At 39.3% G+C, this 22,502-nt stretch overlaps 1 protein-coding gene across 3 annotated transcripts in view; it reads right to left on the minus strand.

Annotated features, from left to right (window-relative positions):
- The window catches only part of KCNN2 (potassium calcium-activated channel subfamily N member 2), a 160,387-nt gene that overhangs the window by 113,483 nt on the left and 24,402 nt on the right, over nucleotides 1-22,502 (minus strand). The window contains exon 2 of one of the 3 annotated variants that reach the window (XM_049873644.1): nucleotides 3,944-4,622. The exons of the other annotated variants lie outside the window; for them this stretch is intronic. Coding sequence (XP_049729601.1) covers nucleotides 3,944-4,621 — 678 coding nt within the window. The 5' untranslated portion in view covers nucleotide 4,622. The remainder of the gene's footprint in view (nucleotides 1-3,943; nucleotides 4,623-22,502) is intronic. 3 annotated transcript variants of the gene reach the window in all.

Raw genomic sequence — 22,502 nt, forward strand, 5'->3', positions numbered from 1 at the left:
AATGGTTTTGCCTATACCTTTACCATAACCTTTCATCTTAGATGCTCTAGCAGACAATAAAAATTCTGTTTTTCCAGTTTACAGGTAAAGAAATAGATCATAAATTAAAAAAAAAAAAAAAAAAGCAGGACAATTCGACTATAGAAATATTCTTGTTCCATCTCACCACTTTCAACATTACCTTGGCATAAAGGATTTCAATAATGAGGGCATACAAAAGAGTTCATGGATAATAATGATATGATGCCTTCTAAAGTTTACATCAGCATTTATTGAGTACTCTGTAGCTCTAAAGGAATGTGACCTAAAGTCTATTAATATGTTTACATCCAAAAGAATGGGCTCCTCAGACTAGTTACTTTGAGAGGATACATATTTTCCAAAGGTGCTGTCATTTCTTCTCTTTGGAAACTGTTATAAGGGCCTCGTAACAAAATCAGCAGTGTTTTAAATTCACTTTTCTGTTTCTACCAAAAATGATATTACCCAGTTAGATCAGCTATTTTATTCACCAAACTTGGCTCTAAATGACTTGGCAGTTTGCAAAAATCAAATCCACCCCCGAAAGGGCTAAGAATTACCAATACTTCAGATAGTCAAAAAATATGTCGCATATTCTAAGCATAATTCCAAGAGGTGTTTTCCATACCTTTCTGGGCAATGGCAGAGTAAATGCAGAACACGGACTTTCCCAGGTAACTGGTAAAGGAATGTCAATTTAGCTACGTAATTCTGTTGCACTGCTTACCAGCAGTCTCCTATCTTTCTAGGACTGGCCCTCCTTCCATGACTCACAACACAAGTGCTCCTCTCACCTCACTCAAGTCTCTAGGCCCTCATCCATCTCTTTTCAGGCCCCTTTTTGTTGCTTCCCTCTGCTCACTTCCCCGGCTAGACTGGTTTTCTCTATTGAGTCACATTGCTTCAACTATCATCTCACTACCGGTGGCCTCAGCTGCCTCACCCCATTTACCTTTTGGGAGTCTATCCAGAGAATTCTCAGTCTGGGACCTGATGTCCAGGCTGCTGCAGGGGGAGCTGGGCCACTGTACACCTGTGCCTTCAAGCTCAGCTTAGTCCTTAGAGTCACTCACCGATGTTCCCCATCCTCACAGCATCTTGCTCCAAACAATCATCTCTCTCCTTAAGGGCCATCCATCTTCATTCCCTTTTCTCTCAGAACCCACTTCCTTCCCAATATCTCTTATCTTTTGTAGGAATACCTTTTGCTCCACCTATAAAAAAAAATTTTTTTTTTTTTTATCTAAAGCTAATGTTACACAGAAGTGCAGTTCTTGCATTGAAAGCCCAGCTCCTGTGCCTTCTTCCTCTCAGTATACAATCATGTTCACTTCTCTACCATTTATTGAAAACAAAACAGCACAAGCAAATGCGAACCTCCACTGGCTCTATGCCTGGCCTAGGTTGTGGTCATTTCCTCCTTTCTCTTTCATCCACCAACACACCTCATCTGATTTTTGCCTCCATCATCCCACCAACACTACTCTTGCTAAGGACACTAACACCAAAAACAAAAAAACCCAAACCTGTTGCCATCGAGTCAAATCTGACTCAAGTGACACTACACGACACAGCTGAACTGCCCCATAGGGTTTCCAAAGAGTGCCTGGTAGATTTGAACTGCTTACCTCTTAGTGAGCAGCTGAGCTCTCAACCACTGTGTCACAAGAGCTCTAAGACCACTAAAGGTATTTTGATTAAGAAATCCAATCTTCATATGTTAATTTTTATCTCACTTGATCTTTCTGACATTGATCACTCTTTCCTTCATTAAAAAAAAAATCTCTTCCCTTGGCTTCTGTGACACGTTGCTTTTTTCATCTGCTACTTAGGACCTATCTCCATCTCCTCTGAAGGAGCTTTGTCTCCTCCCATGGCTACGGCTGGTGCTCCTCCGGGGACCATCATTCACTTCTCTCACTCTATGTGTCATGGATTGAAATGTATCCCCCAAAATGGCCATGATTCCCAGTATTGTGTGACTGTCCACCATTTTTTATCTGATGTGATTTTCCTATGTGGTGTAAATCCTGTCTCTACGATGTTAATGAAGGGGGATGGGCTGCAGCTGCGTTGGAGAGGCAGACCCAATCTACAGTACCAGATTGTGTCTTGAGCCAGTTTCTTTTGGGATATAAAAGAGAGAAGCAAGCAGAGAGGCTGGGGAACCTCATACCACCAAGAAAGCAGTCCCAAGAGCAGAGTACATCCTTTGGATCCAGGGTTCCTGCATGGAGAAGCTTCTAGTCCAGGGGAAGATTGATGAGATGGACCTTCCTCCAGAACCAACAGAGAGAGAAAGCCTTCCCCTGGAGCTGATGCCCTGAATTTGGACTTTTAGCCTACTCTGTTGTGAGGAAATAAATTTGTCTTTGTTGATGCCAACCACTTGTGGTATTTCTGTCATAACTAAGACAATACCCTTCCTGGGTAATCTCATCCATGCCTTCAATTTCCACTACCAGATTCCTCCTATTCCAAGTCATTCTCCATACTTTAATAACCTTTTGGAAATATAAATTAATAATCCCATTATTGTCAAGATAAAAACCATTCAAAGCCTCCACCCCCCACCACACACACCTGATGGGTAATGTCTAATCTGCATTCACAGCATACAAAATGTTTATAATATGGTTTTACCTAACTCTTCAATCTCATTGTTTATTCCCCTCCTATATTTCTGTATGACTGGTTCATAACGAATTTACAGATCTCAGAACAACTACCCTAAAAATGCTTCTATGTCTTTGTATATTCCATTCCTCTGGCCCAAAAGTCTGACCACCTGGCAAATTCTTATTCCTTCAAAACCATACTCCAGTCATCTCCTTCAGGACATTTTCTATGCCCTGCCCATATCTGAAAACACCCTCATTTGTTTCACCATGATCTTTGTATCTGCCATTTTTTGATACCATCACAGAAAACAGTAATGATTTCTTTATAATAGTATCACCCCTACTTGTCTGTGAGGCTCCTTGAGGACAGGAACCAGGTCTAACTAGCACAGGATAATAAATGCCTGCTAAATGAACTACCTTGTTATTTCTCATTAAATACTATCATAATCACTTTAAGTCAGAATCGACTCGATGGCAATGGGTTCTTTTTTTTTTTTTTTTTTGGATAATAATCACTGGACAGCTTCTAATGATAATTAAACATGCTCACTGAAGATGGGAATAGTAAAGCATAATCTGAGTGAAATTTGTAATATCTTTCAAATTTATAGAGAACACAACCTATCATGTGCTAAGTCACTGCGACAGCATAACTTCACAATTGCAAAGGAAACTCCAGTAGCAGTCTTCTTCACTCACTTCCCCAGAAATAATTTTTATTACATAGTTGCTTTTAACTATCTGGGGTCTTAATTGGCAACTGAAATGATATATTTTGTTTTATTTTATCATAACACATATTTCTACTCTAAAGTTGACAAAGAAATATTTTCTTCTACTCTCCAGTAATCCCAACACTCAATTGTTGCTCTTCATTTATTAATTTGTTTAACAAACATGTACTGTACTGAATACTCACTGTTTGCCAGGCACTGTGTTAGGTACTAGCCATGTAATGAGATTCACAGCAGACACAGGGCCTGCCCCATGGAACAAAAGTCAAGTAAACAGACTTAGAAAGCATATTTAATAAAGTAAATAAGTCTTTGGGCATGCTATAAAGAAAACAAAGAAGGAATGATGTAGAGAACAATAAACTGGAGGTGACAGCAGACGTGATCAGGGAAGACCTCTGGAGAAATGCCATTTAAGACCTGGATAAGAGAAGAACCAGCCACATAAGCAGCCAGGAGAAGAACATTCTGTTGTTGTTCTTAGGTGCCGTCTAGTCGGTTCTGACTCATAGCGGCCCTGTGCACAACAGAACAAAACACTGCCTGGTCAGGAGCCATCCTCACAATCATTGTTATGCTTGAGCTTATTGTTGTAGCCACTGTGTCAATCCACTTCGTTGACGGTCTTCCTCTTTTCCGCTGACCCTGTGCTCTGCCAAGCATGATGTCCTTCTCCAGGGACTGATCCCTTCTGACGACATGTCCAAAGTATGTAAGATGCAGACTTGCCATCCTTGCTTCTAAGGAGCATTCTGGTTGTACTTCTTCCAAGACAGATTTGTTCGTTCTTTTGGCAGTCCATGGTATATTCAATATTCTTTGCCAACACCACAATTCAAAGGCATCAACTCTTCTTCGGTCTTCCTTATTCACTGTCCAGCTTTCACATGCATGTGACGCAATTAAAAATACCATGGCTTGGGTCAGGCACACCTTAGTCTTCAAGGTGACATCTTTGCTCTTCAACACTTTGAAGAGGTCCTTTGCAGCAGATTTACCCAATGCAATGTGTCTTTTGATTTCTTGACTGCTGCTTCCATGGCTGTTGATTGTGGATCCAAGTAAAATGAAATCCTTGACAACTTCAATCTTTTCTCCATTTACCATGATGTTGCTCATCGGTCCAGTTGTGAGGATTTTTGTTTTCTTTATGTTGAGGTGCAATCCATACTGAAGACTGTGGTCTTTGATCCTCATCAGTAAGTGCTTCAGGTCCTCTTCACTTTCAGCAAGCAAGAACATTCTAGACAGTAGAAATAGAACAAGTAAAGCCTCTAGGCCTTATAAAAGCTTAGCATGTTTAAGGATTAAAAAAACAAGAACAAAAAAAATCAGAATGGTTAAACCTTAACAATCAAGGGGCAGAGTAAAAGAGGATAGCTGAAGAGGCAAAGAGGGGCCAGAAGTGCAGGACCTTGTTGGTCATGGTATTAAGACCAAATTTCATTCCAAGTGTAGTGGGAACCCACTGAAGGGTAATAGACAGAAGAATGATGTGATCTGATTTACAGATTAAGGGGCTCGTTGTTATTGCTATGGGAAACTGGAATAGAGAGAGGCAGGTGTAGAAGGAAGGATACAAGTTAGGAAGCTCTACTGCAATTGATCAGTTGCGGTATCCCTATGACTTACACCAAGGGGTGCTGTGAAGAGATAGAATGGATGCACTTGGGATGTAGTCAGGAGATCTTGATATATAACTTGCTGATAGGTTGAATGTAGAAGCACTAAAAGATAGAGAAGAATCATAGATACCTATAAAGTTTCTACCCTGAAAATCACAATAGATAGTGGTACAATTTCCTGAGTACAATGGCAGGGCGGGGGTGGGGGGCAGTAAGAAATGCAAGCAATAGTATATACAAGACACTATTGAAATAAATTTGGGAGGCATCAATATTTAGGTGGTGTTCTGAAGATCAAAGGAAACATTAGAGAAAGTGAATAGGACAGGACTCAAGGCCAAGTCCTGAGGGACACTGTCATGGACCAAACTGGGTTCCCCAAAAAATATGTGTCAACTTGGCAAGGCCATGATTCCCAGTATTGTGATCTGATGTAATTGTCCCAGGTGTGGTAAATCCTCATCTCTGCCTATGGTTAATGGGGCAAGATTAAGTTATGTTAAAGAAGATTAGGATGGGATGCAATAGCCTTACTCAGGTCATAGCCCTGATCCAATATAAGGGGAGGTTCCCTAGGGTTTGACCTACATCACCTTTTATCTTACAGGAGATAAAAGGAGAGAGAAAGGAGGAGAGACAGAGGAACCTCCTACACCAAGAGAGAAGAGCTGGGAGCAGAGTGTGTCTCCTGGACCTGGGGACCCTGCACTGAAAACCTCTTAGATCCAGGGAAAGATTGATGCCAAGACACATGGAGATCTCCAAGGGAAGCCAGGCCCACAGATGTTGAAAGGAGACAAGACCTTCCCCCAGAGCCAACAGAGAAGGAAAGTCTTCCCCTAGAGCTGGCACCCTGAATTTGGACTTCTAGCCTTCTAAACTGTAAGAGAATAAACTTCTGTTTGTTAAAGCCATCCTCTTGCGGTATTTCCGTTATAGCAGCACTAGATAACTAGGACAAACCCTAAGTGTAGCAGGCAGGTGAAAGGTTAAGCCATCAGAAGAATCTGTTGTGCAGCAGTCTGTGAGGCAGAAAGAGAAGAGCAAGTGCTGTCCTAGGAGAAAAGGTGAGGGTTGTCAATCACAAACTAATAATTACAAAACGATTTTACCAGATTTAGAAACATGCTATATAGAAAAGGAAAACATTCTAAACATCAGTTATTCTGCAGCTCATTTAATGTCAAATATTAATATCCACCAGTAAAAATATTCCCATTATATTCCATATAATCAATATAATATATATGATCCATTTCCAGTTCACCTGTAGGGGAATTAAAGTAATCAGGGTGATTGATATTAAAGCATCTCTATATTCATTTTTTATAGTGATACTGATAAGAGAAGAAAGACTAGGGTGAAAAATATGACAGTTAATCTACTTTAATTCTACAACTGTGATTAAATGGTCTTTGACAGAGGTCTAAGGTAATTTACAGGCATAACACAGAACACGCCCTCTGAATATATCCTACCACAAGCTTAAGCAGTTCCAGGGAACTGTTTTATATTCACTCAGATACCCAAAATGCAATTGATTTCAAGTTCACGGCCCAAGATTAATTGGCAGTGAGCACCATCAACAGAAAGAAGATCTGGAGTTTAGTGGGAGGAGCCTGCTGCATGACCAGGTCATCCACTGGCACAGCGGCCTCTGCTCAGTGAGCTCACAAGGTGAGGGCCTCAGCTGCTGATGCCCATCCCGTGTTCTGTATGTGCTTTCCCTCCTCAAGGAGGCTGCTTGTTCTTGAGGTCTGACCCCAGTGTCTTATACATCCTGGGCTTCCTTTCTAGGAAAGAATCTGGGCGGTGCTCAGCACAAAACTGGTGCTCAAAATATACATACTGAATAAAATAATTTTTGTCATGTATTTGTTAAGAAAGTAAGTGTAAATAGAAAACTGAAAAGGAAGAATAATGAGGGAGAAGTAGCAATGATAAATCTTAAAGCAAATTAACGATCAAAACAATGTGGAACTGGCACATTAATAACTAACAAGCCAATGCAACCAAAGAGAAAAGGTGAAAATAGACCCAAATAGGCTGGGAATTTTATATGCTAAAGATAGACTCCCAAATCAGTAGGGGAAAAAATACGGTTTATTGAAAAATTTTGTACTCACAACGAAGAAGCCATCTGGAGAGCAATAAAGTTGAACCCATACCTCATACGCAATTTACCGAGAAAAATTTTAAGTGCATCAAAGATTTAGATGTGAAAATGAAACTATTAACATATTAGAACAATTCATGTAAGAATTCCTTTGTAACACCAGGAAAAGGAGACCTTTTACCTCTGACATAAACCCTAGAGCCTTAAAAGAAAACTGATACACCTGACTATACTGAACTTCTGTTTTCTTGCAGGTGGCAAAAACCACAATAAGGAGAGAAAAAAAGCCAAACACAAAACCGTGGGGAAATGTTCACAACCCATATCACAAAGGACTAATCTCCCTAATATGTAAAAAGCTTTGTATATATAAAATATACACAAATTTTTAAGAAAGAGACAAACAACCCCATAGAAAAACGAGCAAAGAATACATGGAAAAAGAAATAAAAGCGGCTCTTAAACCTTTAAAAAAGATGCTCAGTCTCAGTCATAAGAGGAAAATGCAATAACATTTTTTTCCAAAAGTCAGATTGAAAAAGATCTAAAAGTTTTATAACATGCTATGCTACGGAAGGGGCCCTGGTGGAGCAGTGGTTAAGTGTTTGGCTGCTAACCAAAAGGTCAGCAGTTCGAATCCAAAAGCCACTCCTTGGAAATTATGGGCAGCTTTACTCTGTCCTATAGGGTCCCTATGAGTCGGCATCGGCTGGATAGTAATGGGTTTGATTTTTTTATACTATTGAAGGTGTGGGGAAACAAGTACTCTCGTATATTGCTGGTGAGAATATAAATCAGTTCAACCCCCAATGGGCTAATTTATCAAGTTATAAATGGACATGCTCTTTGGCCAGATAATTCCATTTCTTCAGAAATGAAATTTATCATATATGTATATGCAGACACGTGATGAATAGTGAAAATATATGGTTGTTACAGTATCATTTAAACATTAGCAAAAGGCTGGGAATATGGGAATAATCCAAATGCCCACTAATTCAACAAATTATGAATGTCCATAAAATAGAATACTATGCTACTTAAAAAGACGAGGAAGCTTGCTAGTTTGCAATATACTATTATGGAAAGATCACTAGTATGTACTGAGTTAAAAAAAAAAAAGCAAAGAACAGAGCAGTGTGTATAATATGCAATAATTTATGTATTTTTTAAAGGGGGGAATATATGTTTGGGTTTGTATGTGCATAAAATATCTCTGGAATGATACTTGCGAAATTAATGATAAGACTTTCTTAGGGGAGGTGAGCTAAGTGGCTAAAAAATAAAAAAAAAAAAATTTTTTTCCAGAGAAATAAGGGAGACTTTTAACTATGTAATATTTAATAGTTTTTTTTGAAACCATGTGAATAAATAAATATAAGTTAATTACTAACAAGAATGAAGGAAAATAATTTTTTAAAAGAGATTTAATGAGGTCATTAGACATTCAAATATACCCCTTAAATAATCTATGTGTGCAAACTGCAAAACTAGAAAGCAGTAAGTGATGTTCAGAATGAAAACCCACAAAACTGAACAGACTGAATCCAATTTATATCTAAAATATTCTGCTTACCAAGGCAAAACCTTGAACCATTACATTACATAACTGTTTTCAACAGCACGAACAAAAATAAATAAGATTTCCTGGTTAACCTTTAAACCAAGGATTCAATAAAACCAAGATCTTTTTTCATCCAGTTAATGAATGCTACTATTTGTAAGGTTTTGTGGACACAAAGATTGAAAAGCCTCTCTGCGTGTGATGAGGAAGAGAAACATAAATGGAGGGTTACAGCACCACGTGGCAAGTGCCATAGCAGAAGAGTGAAGACGATGATGCTGATAAAATACAGGTGAGCCTGCCTCACAGAATAGAACATGGCGCCTGGTCCTCCCTTCCTGAGTAGCTGCCTGAATCTTTACACAACTCATTACTATGAGCCTCCATGTTCAGTTTTAGGACATTTAGGGCATAATGGCCCAAAACAAAAATACACAGAAATATGTTTAACCAAAAAAGAGGTCCCTTCCTTAGAAACTAATTTTGGATGAATCAAGTGGAAAAGCCAATAAAAAGTCAAGACAAATAATGAGGTTTTGCTTTATTAAGGCGTTGCCAAGGCTCAGACAACAGAGGACCACAATTCCAGTCACAGGTCAGTCAAGGGCAAACAGAACAGAAGACTTTTCAATGGTCTCAATAAGATATTTTCCAAGACCCTCGGCACAGAACTGCAGAAGGAAAAAACAGAAGAGCTTGAGTTCAGAATTCACTGGTCCAGAGCAAAACTGGGAACAAACAAAGTTGATGTTTTTCTTTCCTATCCACCCATCCTGTAGTCTTTTTGCCTCTTTTGGAACCTCATGAACATTCCAGCAGCCCTGTGCACTCATGTTGCCTTGGGATTTTTCTGCCTCCAAGGAGAAAGATTTGAAAACTAATGCAGTAAAGTATTAACCACTGCACGTGCTGCTGCCTCCTGGGAGAAGAGTATAGAAGAAGTAACTCACCAAGAATGTAGGAAGCCAAGGTTCAGGTCCTAGATATACTACTATTTTATTATACAGCTAGGAGCCCTGGTGGCAGAGTGGTTAAGAGCTCGGCTGCTAAAGAAAGGCTGGAGATTTGAACTCACCAGCTGCTCCATGGGATAAAGATGTGGCAGTCTGCTCCCATAAAGATTACAGCCTTGAAAACCCTACAGTGCAGCTGTAATCTGTCCCATAGGGTTGCTATGAGTTGGAATCAAATCAATGGCAATGGGTTTTAGAGTTACTATATGACAACGGGAAATCATTTAAACCTTGGGGACCATAGTCCCATCATCTGAAAGAAGCTGCAATGATGAAACAGACACGTATCATATATTGTGGCCAACACCATTAGTTGGCTAACCCAATACCATTCCCATCCCTCTTCTCGCTTGCTCGTCTCCATTTCAAAGACTTGAAAAATGATACGTTCACTTTGCCAGACTCCTTTGCACCTACATGTAGCCATGTGATGCAGTTCTGGCCTGAAGCCATAAGCAAAAGGTTACTGGAAGATTTCTTAGAATGTGTTTGCTTTTTTGGATAAAAATGCTAGGTGAGGCTGGCATATCCCTCTTCCTTCCTTTCCTCCAGCCTTAAATAGAGGTGATGCCTGGATGTGTAGCAGCCATCCTGTGACCATGAAGAAAAAGCCAAAAGAATCATAGTAATTCAATTCTGACATCTCAAGCCACTGAACCAGCAGCCACTTATCCTGTTTGTTTAAGTCACCGTTAATTAGGTTTTGTGTTACTTGAGTACCTGAAAGTATGTGTAACATACATATTTTAAAGTGCTATGTAAAGATCTATAAAAGATAAAGAATAATTATTAACTTAAATACTTTATAGAGAGAGTAGCCAACAACTCATACCAAATGCATCTTAAGTATTAGAATTTAAAGCACAATAACCATTGAGTGGTGGAGTTATTTCTGGGTGGGTGGCTTTTATTCATGGCTTTTAAATACCAGCCAACTGCTCAGAATATCTGGTAGTATGACTCATAGGAAACACACACACAATTTGGAGCATAAGAAACTGGGATTTAACTTCTGGCTTGACCATTTACAAGCTCAGTTTAAACCCACTGCTGTCCAGTCAATTCTGACTCATAGCAACCCTACAGAACAGAGTAGAACTGCCCCATAGGATTTCCAAGGAGCAGGTGGTGGATTCGAGCTGCCGACCAGTTGGTAAGCAGTCAAGCTCTTAACCAGTGTGCCACCGGGGCTCCAACCTCAGTTTGGACACTGTTTGATTATTATGACACAACCACCCACTCCGCTGACCTAGTAAAAGTGAACCATGAGTAAATAATAGTGCTCCTGGACCCACAAGAGCGGCAAGTACATGGATTAAATGTTAACTTGATGATATAAAAATGGAGAAATTAGCCATGTGAAGAAGAGGAAGGGAAAAGTCAGAACTGACAGGAACTCTAGAAACCTCAACTGTACCTACTTTTGAAAGAATAATTATTTCCATTTGTTACAGTTAAGAGTTTCTGAAATTCTCCTCTTCTGATTTAGACAACAGCTTTTTCTACGTACCAAAACCCTAGAACCATACACTAGGATCCAGTGATAGGACAGGTCATCATCGATCCACATTCTGCTGCTCTTAACACCTAATTAGAATCTTTACCCCTTTTCACACGCCTTCTCACAACTGGGCCCACGTCTTCTGTGACCACTCAGGCACTTATATAAAATTATTTTTGAACTGCTCTAGAAAGACAGAATAATTATCCCCTCTGCCCCGTCTTGGGTCTCTCAACAGAGTGGATCTCACAGAAAGTACTAGAGTATATGGCTCATGAGCCTGGGCTCTCCAATCTAAAGTGAAGCAGATCTAGGTTAGAGTCTGAGGTTCCACCATGGGCTAGCTTTGTGACCTCAGACAAATCATTTAACCCTTCTAAGCTTCAGATTTATCATTTAATATTGCTATTGTCGTTGTTGTTAACTTTTGTTGAGTAGGCCTCCACCTCATGACGACCCCATTTTCAACAACAAAATGCTGCCTGGTCCTGTGTCATTTCAATGATAAGTTGTGGATTGGACCATTGTGATCCATAGGGCTCTCACTGTCTGATTTTCAGAAAGAGGTTGCCAGGACTTTCTTCCTGCTTCATTTTAGTCTAGAAGCTCTGCTGAAGCCTGTACAACATCACAGCAGCTTGCAAGCCTTCAATGACAGACAGGTAGTGGCTGCACATGAGCTGTATCGGCCAGCAATCAAACTGGGTCTCCCACATAGAAGGCAATAATTCTACCACTGAACCATCACTGCCCCCTCCACCCATCATTTTTTAAGGAGGCCTAATTACAGTATCTCTTTCATAGGATTGAAAGAGGACTGAATGAGATAGTGCTCGACAAAAGTAATATTAATATTGTGTCAATAGTTGGTCTTTAATAAATGTAATTTTAACATAGGTGGAGTAAAAATGAATGAACGCAGAGTCTGACATCACTGACTGAAGCTACTAGAAAGGAAGAAAATTAAGATTAGAGGAAATGAGAAGCTGGGACAAAATTCCTCCATGATCATTGTGTTAGTTATCTAGTGGTGCTGTAATAGAAACACCACAAGTGGATGGCTCTAACAAAGAGAAATTTATTCTCTCATTGTCTAGGAGGCTAGAAGTCCAAATTCAGGATGCCAGCTCCTGGGGAAGGCTTCTTCTCTCCATTGGCTCTGGGGAAAGCTCCTTGTCATCAATTTTCCCTGGTCTAGGAGCTTTTCAGCAGAGGGACCCCAGGGGCCAAAGGACATGCTGTTCTCTTGGCTCTTGTTTCTTGATGGTATGAGGTCCCTATGTCTCTCTACTTGCTTCTCTTTTTATATCTCAGGAGAAATTGGCTTAAAACATAATCTAATCTTATAGATTAAGTTCTGCCTCATTAACATAACTGCCACTAATCCCACCTCATTAATATCATAGAGGTAGATTTACAACACCTAGGAAAATCACACCAGATGACAAAATAGTGGACAATCACATAATACTGGGAATCGTGGCCTAGCCAAGTTGACACACAATTTTGGGGGGACACAATTCAATCCATAACAGTTAGTTTTTTACTTGTTTCCCACTGACATGTTTATTTTATACACTTACTAAATATAAATGTATTTATAAACAATGTTTGGTATCAGTATTTTTTTAATTTCACATAGATGCTATACTGTACATATTATTTTACAACTTGCTTTTTTCACTCAACATTACATTTTGAATGTTTAGCTTAGTTCATTTACACTTATTATGGAAACTGTAAGGCACTCTGGAGAAGCAAAGGTTAAGCACTCAGCTGCTAACTGAAAATTTAGGGGTTCAAACCCACCCAGCACCTCCATGAGAGTAAGACCTGGTCATCTGTTCCCATAGAGATTAGAGCCTAAAAAAACCCATGGAGCAGTTCTACTCCACCACATGGGGTCCATATAAGTTGAAATCAACTCAATGACACCTAACAACAACACAGCAACTGTTATTTTTATACCTATTTCAGCCACTATTTTGGGCTTTTTTTTTTCCCCCATTGCTTCTGTTTTTCTCCTTTCTTATTTTGGGTCACATGAGGATTTTTTTAAATTCCTTTTTTTTCCTTACTGGTTAGTTATTAAACGATTTGTTTTACCTCTTTGTGGTGCAAATAATTACTTTTGTGTGTAGTCCTTTTAGCCAGGGGCTTATAACTCTCACTCAGGTGATTGTGTGACAGGGTAATTGTGGCCTACCAAGGGGATTGGTCAGTTTCGCCATGAAAGAGAGCCAATTCCAGAGCGGAGAGAAAGAGTCCACCATCACCAAAGAAGAAGAAACCCAGTAGCAGGAGGCCCAGCAACAGGAAACAGTGCGGTGAGCTTTCCAGCCCACAAGGAAAGCTGAGTGACTCTGGGCAGAGACTGAGGGCCAGGAGAGGCTCGCCTGTGAGCACAGCTGGGGAGATGCTGTCCTGGTGGAAGAACTATATCTTGAATGTTCTGAGCCTGAACTATAAGTTACTTCCCTTACAATAAACCCATAATCATGAGTATAGTCTGTGAGTTTTACGTGGCCATTGCAAAGAATTATAGAACCCGGCACAGAAGTAGAGCGTGCTCTGCAAGGGATGGTTGGTGTCAGAATTAGCAATGATGGCACAGAGAGGAGGCTTGTCTGGCCTCCACCTCATGGAAGTCAGACTTGCGCTGTTGATCTTGATTCTCCTTCCCCCTTGTGGGGTTGGAGGAGGTCAGGCACTGCCCCCAAGCCATTTTTACACTCTTTGAGTGATTATTCTTATAATTTTAGCAAATCTGTATACTTAACCGTATCTAAAGATAATCAGAATTTCCATCCTTCTACCAAACAATATAGGAGCTTAAAAAAAAAAACCCATTGCCATTGAGTCGATTCCAACTCATAGCAACACTATATGACAGACTAGAACTGCCCCATGGAGTTCTCAAGCAGTGCCTTGTGGATTTGAACTGGTGGCCTTTTGGGTTGGCATCCGTAGCTCTTAACCACTATGCCACCAGGGTTTTTTTTTTATACACGAGCCTAGGAGACTTTAATTCTTACCCGCCTTCCTCTCTCTGTCTGTAGTATTCTACTCATATTTTGGCTTTTCAACTATTATGTCGATTATTATAATTACCCTGGGTATTATAATTATTACAGTCAATTTTTGTTTAGACTTACTAGCATATTTACTTGTTTCTTTGCTTACCCAGCTTGTTTCTGGGTTCTGTTTTCTTCTTACTGCAGCACACCTTTTACAGTTGCTTCTGCTCTTAATCTTAAGTCTTCTCAATATTTGTATCTGACAATGCCTTTCACCTTTCTTACCCTGAAAATTAGTTTACTTTTGTATCGATTCCTAGGCTGACCATTATTTTCACTGAGAACTTTGAGGGAGATTACAATAAATTATTTTATATTGATTTTTATTTCAACATTCTGGATATAAATATTTCTAAAATTTAGACAAAGGTATAAAGATTCCACACCCATCTGCCTTCAAAAAGAGGCAGTTCAATCTGTCTCTGTTGAGGTCAGCACCGTTATTTTGGAACACGAGATTTTGCACTGTGTTGTAATGCAGGGATGGCGTTTGGTGGGTGAGGTGTGTAAGACCGTTGGAATGCTGAGGTGTACAAGACTGTTTGGCCTTTCATCACTTGAGTTGAGACTGCTGGGTCCTTTGAGACCTTTCAATAGTGTGTTGTGTCTCTTTCTCTCCTGTCAGTTCTTGCTCCCTGCTGTAACTGATTTATCTATATGTAACAACTCTCTTCAATCAGTCACCTCTTTCCTTCCTCATTTTATACTTTTTGTTTCTCCTTTGCTGAGTGCTAAGGCCCTAGATAAGCAAACTTGTCAAGAATACATGGGTTCATCTGACAATGTCCCTGGCATTGCCTCTGGGCCCTTCCTAAAACAATTTTATAAATGGCTGTGTGTGTGATGAGTATATAATTACTTATTATGGGCACAGGTTCTAAAGCTGGGTTGGTTGGGTCCCATTCCAGCTTCATCTTCATATTTTAGTACCAGATAACCCTGGCCCGTTTCTTAACCTCTCTGGGCCTCAGTTTCCTCATTTTTACAATGCGGATAATAATAATATTCACCATCCTGAGTTGGGAAACCCTGGGTGGCATAGTAGTTAAGAGCTACAGCTGCTAACCAAAAGGTCAGCAGTTAGAATCCACCAGGCGCTTCTTGGAAACCTTATGGGACAGTTCTGCTCTGTCCCACAGGGTCACTATGAGTCCAAACTGACTCCACAGCAGCAGGTTATCCTGAGTTGTGTGTTTTAAGTGAGTAAACAAAAAGGGCTTAGAGCAGTACTTAGCCCTATTAACACGTGGTAAGTTAAGCACACTTTTAAATAGCTTTGAAGTTTCATCAGGTTGGAATTTGAGGTTGTAGACAACTGAAGTTAAAAACATATTTAGGATAAAGAAAATCTAACTTGGTCAAAACCTAAACTAGGTAGTAGTTTATTTCTGTTGCCATAGGGACAGAATATAATGTGCACGTTCATTTAAATATTTGCTTTTGCCAGAGAAGCAGGAGATCTGAAGAGCCACTGTCATCTAAGATGATCAGGGACTAAAGATGTGACATTTTAGGAATCATAGCATAAATTAGTGGGTCAATGTTTCTTTGCTTTATAAATATTTTATTTGCATTCAATTTTTCGGTCCAGCCTGATGCCCCCATCATCAAATGATGTGCTGAAAACATGAACTTTAGCTTCGGGTTTTTCAGTAATGTGACCAAGAACAAATTCTTTAAATCGTCTGTGCTTTAACTGAACTCTATAGGGCAAATGAGATAATAAATGTGAGCTGGCTTTTAGCTAGCTTTTTAAGTGCTTCAAATAACTAAGGTGGTGATAATACATTGTAGCCACATAGCAAAAACTACTATAATGCTTCATATGAAAATATAGCTTTTACCATTTGAGCTTAAATTTTTACAATTAAGTGAGTTAGCTCATATTTGATAATTTAATGGAGTCAGGGCTTACCAGCTGAATTTGATTATATTTATGATTTACTCCTATCTACTTCCAAAAATGATTTGAGGATGCTTCCCACAGCTTATAGGCAATTAAAATGAGCACGCCAATGGGAAACAAGTAAAAAACTGATCACGGAGGAATTCTGTTCCAGCGTCTCACTTCCTCTAATCCTGATTTTCATCCTTTCTAGTAGTTTCAATCAATGCTGTCAGGCTCTGTGTTCATCCATTCTTATTCTGCTGGAGTTAAGACTATATTTATTGAAGACCAACCATACAATACTGAAATTAATTATTTCGAAGCTAATATTTGTTAAGCACTATCTCATTCAGTCCTCTTTCAATCCTATGAGACACACAGTCTAATTAGGCCTTCTTAACAAATGATGGTGGGAGGCAATGATGGTTCAGTGGTAGAATTCTCACCTCCTTAACAAAATGGGCGGGATGGGGCAGGGACGAAAACCTCTGCTACTTAGGAACAAAAAGCTAGAGAGCCTCTGGGAATGAACACTTCTGCAATGTCAGGGCGTCTAGGCTCAGGGTCACCCTCACAGTGATGGGCTGTTGGGACTTTCTACTTTCCCGTGCAAGGCTCTGCTGGAGCTGAAACCAGTGAAGAAGCTTTGAAAGAAGAAAGTTACCAGACTGATTCTTCAGGCTGAACTGCTCAAAGTCTGGGCAACTGGGACGGTATCTCAGAGGCATGAGATACAAGAGCTCAAAGTCTAAGAACAAACTGTAAGAAAGTTTTTTTTTTTTTTTTTATGTTTTCCTCTAAGTTAACCACCCAAAGCTAGTTAGAATGGAGCATTATGAAATACATTAAACCCAGTCTGATGACAGTCAAGGTTATGCAAAAATGCCCTAAATTGTAGTTTAGGGTTTAATTCCCAAAAACTTCCTTTTAAAAACATCCTGCTTTACTACTGAATGGCTGCCATGTGTTGTTATATTGTATAGTTGCTTTTCTGATTTTAAAAACAACACAACAAATAGACATTAAGCAGTAAGTCTGTCACAGTTAACCATGCCTATAATTTAAGTCCAGATCATGGGGGCTAGCTCTGAATATCCACAGGCTAAGATCAGTCCTTTGGTGCTGGTTTTGGTGATTTTTAATAAATATTATCAACATATTCTTTGGATTGAAAATCAGACAAATATTCCTTCTCAGTGCTCCGCTGAAGGCAGGAATCATCAGTGACCACAGTGAAGTTCTGTCTTCTCTTGCACCTACTTGAGGCTCCATTTTTCTACCCCAATGCTCTGGAGAATGAACATCTAGGAATTATTCCATGATCCCCAACTGGAAAAATATAATAGTACTACATTCTCAAGGAAAAGAAGGTAGAAAGTGAAAAATCTACATACTTTCTTAAGAAAGGTTCTCTACCAAAAAGAAGAACCACCCTGCTTTGTGGTGATTAAAAGCTTGTGGGCTTGTGGGCGGCCATCTAAGATACTCCACTGGTTCCACCCATCTGGAGAAGGGAGAACGAAGAAAACTAAAGACACAATGGAAAGATTAGTCCAAAGAACTAATGGATCACAACTACCACAGCCTCTACTAGACTGAGTCCAGCACAACTAGATGGTGCCTGGCTACCACTACCGACCGCTCTGACAGGGATCACAAGACAGGGTCCCGGACAGCGCTGATGAAAAATGTAGAACAAAATTCTAATTCACCAAACACACACACACACACACACACACACACACACACACAACAGACTTACTGGTCTGACAGAGACTAGAGAAACCCTGAGAGTATAGCTCCCGGACACCCTTATAGCTCAGTACTGAAGTCACTCCAGAGGTTCACCCCTCAGCTAAAGATTAGACAGGCCCATAAAACAAAACAAAGGGGCACACCAGCCGAGGGGCAAGGATAAGAAGGCAGGAAGGAACAGGAAAGCTGGTAATGGGGAACCCAGGGATGAGAAGGGGAGAGTGTTGACACATCGTGGGGTTGGCAACCAATGTCACAAAACAATGTGTATTAATTGTTTAATGAGAAACATTATTATACTTCATCTAACCCAGAAGTATAATAAAAAAACAAGATGACTCACCAACCTTGCTGATATATCAGTGGTGGTAAACAGAGACAGGAACCTCTCCACTGGCAAAAGAATTCCGAGAAACAGAAATAATGTATTTGTTGACATTTTAGTCAACTATTCCTTTACCTTATATACACCATCACATATATCTTCTTTTCTTATATTCTGTAAGTGTTTATGTTAGAGACTCATAGGTTAAGAATGAGAGAAATCTTGGCTCTATCTTTCAGATGGTGGGGATTTAAAAGTTTCATATTTCTTTTGAACATATTAAATGCAAAATTAGGATATCAAAAATCAAGGCTACTGCCAAGATATGGGATTTGAGGATACATGGTTTTTAAATTGGCAGAGAATACACAAAAATCTAAAGAAAAAATAATATAATCAAAGAAAACCAGTTAACTGCATATTTCTACACTCCAAAGTTTGGAGAGGTGATCGAAATACTCGATAAGTCTATTTTACATATGCCATTTCAATCAAATTTAATTGAACAGTTTAAGTGTATACTACTACATGACAGCTCCTAGTACAGACACAAAAATCCAACTAGTCCATGACACCAAGGATGAAAGCAGTATATTCTAGAAAAAGGTGCAGTATATCCAAAGGTACAGAAGGCCGAAACAATGGCACAGCCTGGACTCTCCAAACAGTTTGGGATAGTTCAGAGTGTACTGGGGGGAGGGGGAACCTGGAAAGGGAACTGTTAATGAACACTGAGGCTGAACAGGTAGGACAGATAAGATCACAAAGAACCTTCTATGCCACCATAAGGAATTTGACTTTTCTCTCACTGTATTTGCTGCATGCGGTGAAGATGATCCTTAAGGTTGGTTTAAGTTACATAAGCAAAGATGAATATTTGTAAAATTCAAATATTTAACATCACAGCAAAAAAATTAAGTTTTGGGGGAACTAAGGACTAACAGTTAAGGGAGATAAGGAAAACAAAGAGGAGAAAGGAAGGCAGGAAATGAAGGAAGAAAGTAACTGCAGGTAGGTAGGAAATGAAGGAAGGGAAGAGGACTGATGGCCTGACTGTTCAGTAAGTCTTTAGACTCACCAATTTTAACAACAGTAAAAAGGGGGTGCCTATTTTTTTTTATCTGCATACCTTTATGTTATGAGTTACAGCATTTCACCACACTAAAATCATTTTGCATTTATTACAATAAACTTTCTGTTGTAATAACTTTCTAATAGGGACAGATGTGTGAACGTAAAAAACATAATTAAGACAATTTCTTTAATGATTATCTTTGAATTTGAGTAACTTCTTTATTAATGGGTTCATAATTTATTTGTACAGAAAAAAAGGACATACATTATATATTCAAGATATTCAAAAAAGGAATAGTAAATATGTATGACACAGGCTTCCACTCACTCCCCCCTCCTATACTCATGGCAGACATGATTAATCAATCAAGGCCCGTTTCCAGTGCAGCCCTACTGTGTTCCAAAGAATTATTCTTAACACTGTGTTCCAGGCAGTTACAATCAACCGGTAGAAGCTGATGTGTGAAAGGAAACCTCTTAGCCATATGTAACTAGAAAAATACATGTCTTCTTCCCAAAAATTTTACCCTGGACTACCATGCCACTTAGCTGGGTTGGGTGTGTGGCTACACTACAGAAATATGCTAAAGAGAAAGTTGTCAGGCCTGATATAGGGGGTTAAGATGAAAATCCCAGAGTGGAGCACAGTATGGCACTGCCTCAGATAACAACCAGATTTTATTACAGTCATCAGCGCTCTTTCCCATTCTCTACTCCACTTTCCTGGATAATTGAGTATTGGCTTCTATCCCGTCACTGTGGCTCTTTCTGAAAAACCTCTAGAGAAAAATGAAAAAGACTAAATAAGACATATTTTCTGGAATGATTAATTATGGATAAAGATTGTTCTACCACAGTCTCCTTGAGTCAACTGTGGTGAACTGAAGGTAACATAATGTAAAATTCAAAGGAAAATAGCTCCCTCAACTCTATTGAAGTAAACCAAATGTTTGAACATCACAAGTTTTCAAGTTGTGGTTCCCACATTTTATGGCTATAACTGTCACAAAGAATGGTACAGCTTTTCTCTTACATTCCAGATAAAACGATGCCTAATAGTAAGGGCTATGTTGCAAGAAGAAAAGAGCCCTTAGATTCAGAGATCTGAATATGAACCTCAGCTTTGCTGCTCACTAGCTTAAAAAAGAATTATAATTTAGATTAAATGAGAATGTATACAAATATACTTAGCACAGCACCTGCTCGGGGTAGGTACAGGATACGTATTAGTTATTGCAATGCGTATTAGCTGTTCTTTTTTTCATTCCAAAGAATAGCCATAAAGAATGGAACTAGCAAGCCTGACTTTTATTTATATTGTCCAACAATTTTCCCACAAGCCAGGCCATTCTTGATAACGATGACGGTCGTCTTCTCTGCTCAACATCCATGCAAAAGCACAGACTTGTTAAATCTTCCATCCCCCTTTGCCTCATCTTCCCTCCTAAATCCATACTTACCCTCAGGTAGTCAATCTTTTAGAATTTTTTTTTTAGCACTTCCATTTAATTCTCACCTTTATCACCACATCTCATTTTTGAGAAAAATCACCAAATACTATATAAATGGGACAGCAATAAGAAAACACAGGGTCTATACATACAGACAGCATTGTATACAGGAGGCTCAGGTTCAGAAACAGGAGACTTAGAGTAAGAAAAACCTACCCAAATCCTTCCGATAATTGCAGGAAATACAACTAAACAGGTCTTCCATTAAAGATCACCAATTTGTGAGTAATTATAGCTTAACACCTGGGCTAATTGGAAAACACTTTTCTAAGGTACTCATTTGTTCTGCTACGCATTCACATAAAGTTCACTCAAACAATTTGTCAACCAGTGGAATGATATTAAACACAAACAGCCCAGAGAGACGTTCTAAATACGAACACATCCAATGACAAGGGTTTAACAGAAGCAAGCTGTAATTCCTGGGAGTGGCCAGTTCCCAGGATGGACATATGGCCGGTGCTGTGAAAGCAGACGCTACTCATTGCTCTGCTTCATGGCAGAAAGTTGCACAGATGTGCAAGGGGAATAAAAGTCTATCAAAGAAAAGGGAACTACTGACCCATGTGAAGAAGAGGAATCCCTATCCCAGGTGACTTCTCTGTTAACTTTCTTTTCCTGTCTCTAACATCCAGAGAAAGAGGCATCCATTTCAAGAGCCTCAAAGCAGAGTTACTTAAGCCTCCTTATGTGATCATATGAACACAGAGTACATAAATACCAATGCCTGAATAAAGACAAGGCTAAAGACACTATTTTCTCCCAAGGTAACAATAATCTCACGCAGATATGTGTGCATGAACAATTCTGACTTGGGTTCAGGCTGGTGAACTTCCACTATATGGTAAACTTCCCAACTGACTCTATGTCACAGAAAGGATCAGAGGTGACAGCAGACTTGGGAGTCAGATATTGTTGAAGCCAAGGATGGTTACCTTTAAGACTAACTGGAAAACTCATTTTAATAGCCACTGAAGGCAAGGAGTCCTTTGCAGATTTATTAATAAAGGGAAACATATGCCCAGGTCTTCTAAGTTACCCACTGTACAACCTTTGTGAAAGCATATTTTTGAACCATGATTAAAATATGGGAAAAGTTATATATAGGAGGGAGCCTTAACCTCATATTTGCCTATTAATAGGATCATAATTGGTTATCTTACAAGTACAATTCTCCATTGCATCTGAATAGATTACTTTTTCGCTTTTCTTTCAGCCAAATCTTATACCCAACTACAAAATCTTTCTCTTTTGATATAGCTATAAGGAACAGGAACCAACGCGCTGCAACAATTTTAACCAATGATATGTGACTAATTTTTACTCATTTTAATATCTAGTTTTAACAATTCACAGCCAACCACAATTATAAATAGTGAAAGCTAAATTTCTTTACTGACACAGAACGTTACAGTAGAAAAATACAATGGAGAAGGAAGAGTTTATGCTGAGAAAAAGCTCATTAATTAATTAAACTATAACTAGTATATTAGACTGACATGCTACCTCCTCTGAGACAGGTTGTTTTACACACATCCTCAATTATCCTTCAGTAAACTGTGAAGTGGGAGTTGGTATAGCCGTGCCTGTTTTACAGATAAAGAAACACGGGCTGGTTAGATGATTAGTCCAGTTTACTATCACAGAAATCTCAACAAGATGTGTGAAGCCTGG

Source organism: Elephas maximus, chromosome 2 (genome assembly GCF_024166365.1).
Source record: "Elephas maximus indicus isolate mEleMax1 chromosome 2, mEleMax1 primary haplotype, whole genome shotgun sequence".
Classification (NCBI taxonomy): domain Eukaryota; kingdom Metazoa; phylum Chordata; class Mammalia; order Proboscidea; family Elephantidae; genus Elephas; species Elephas maximus.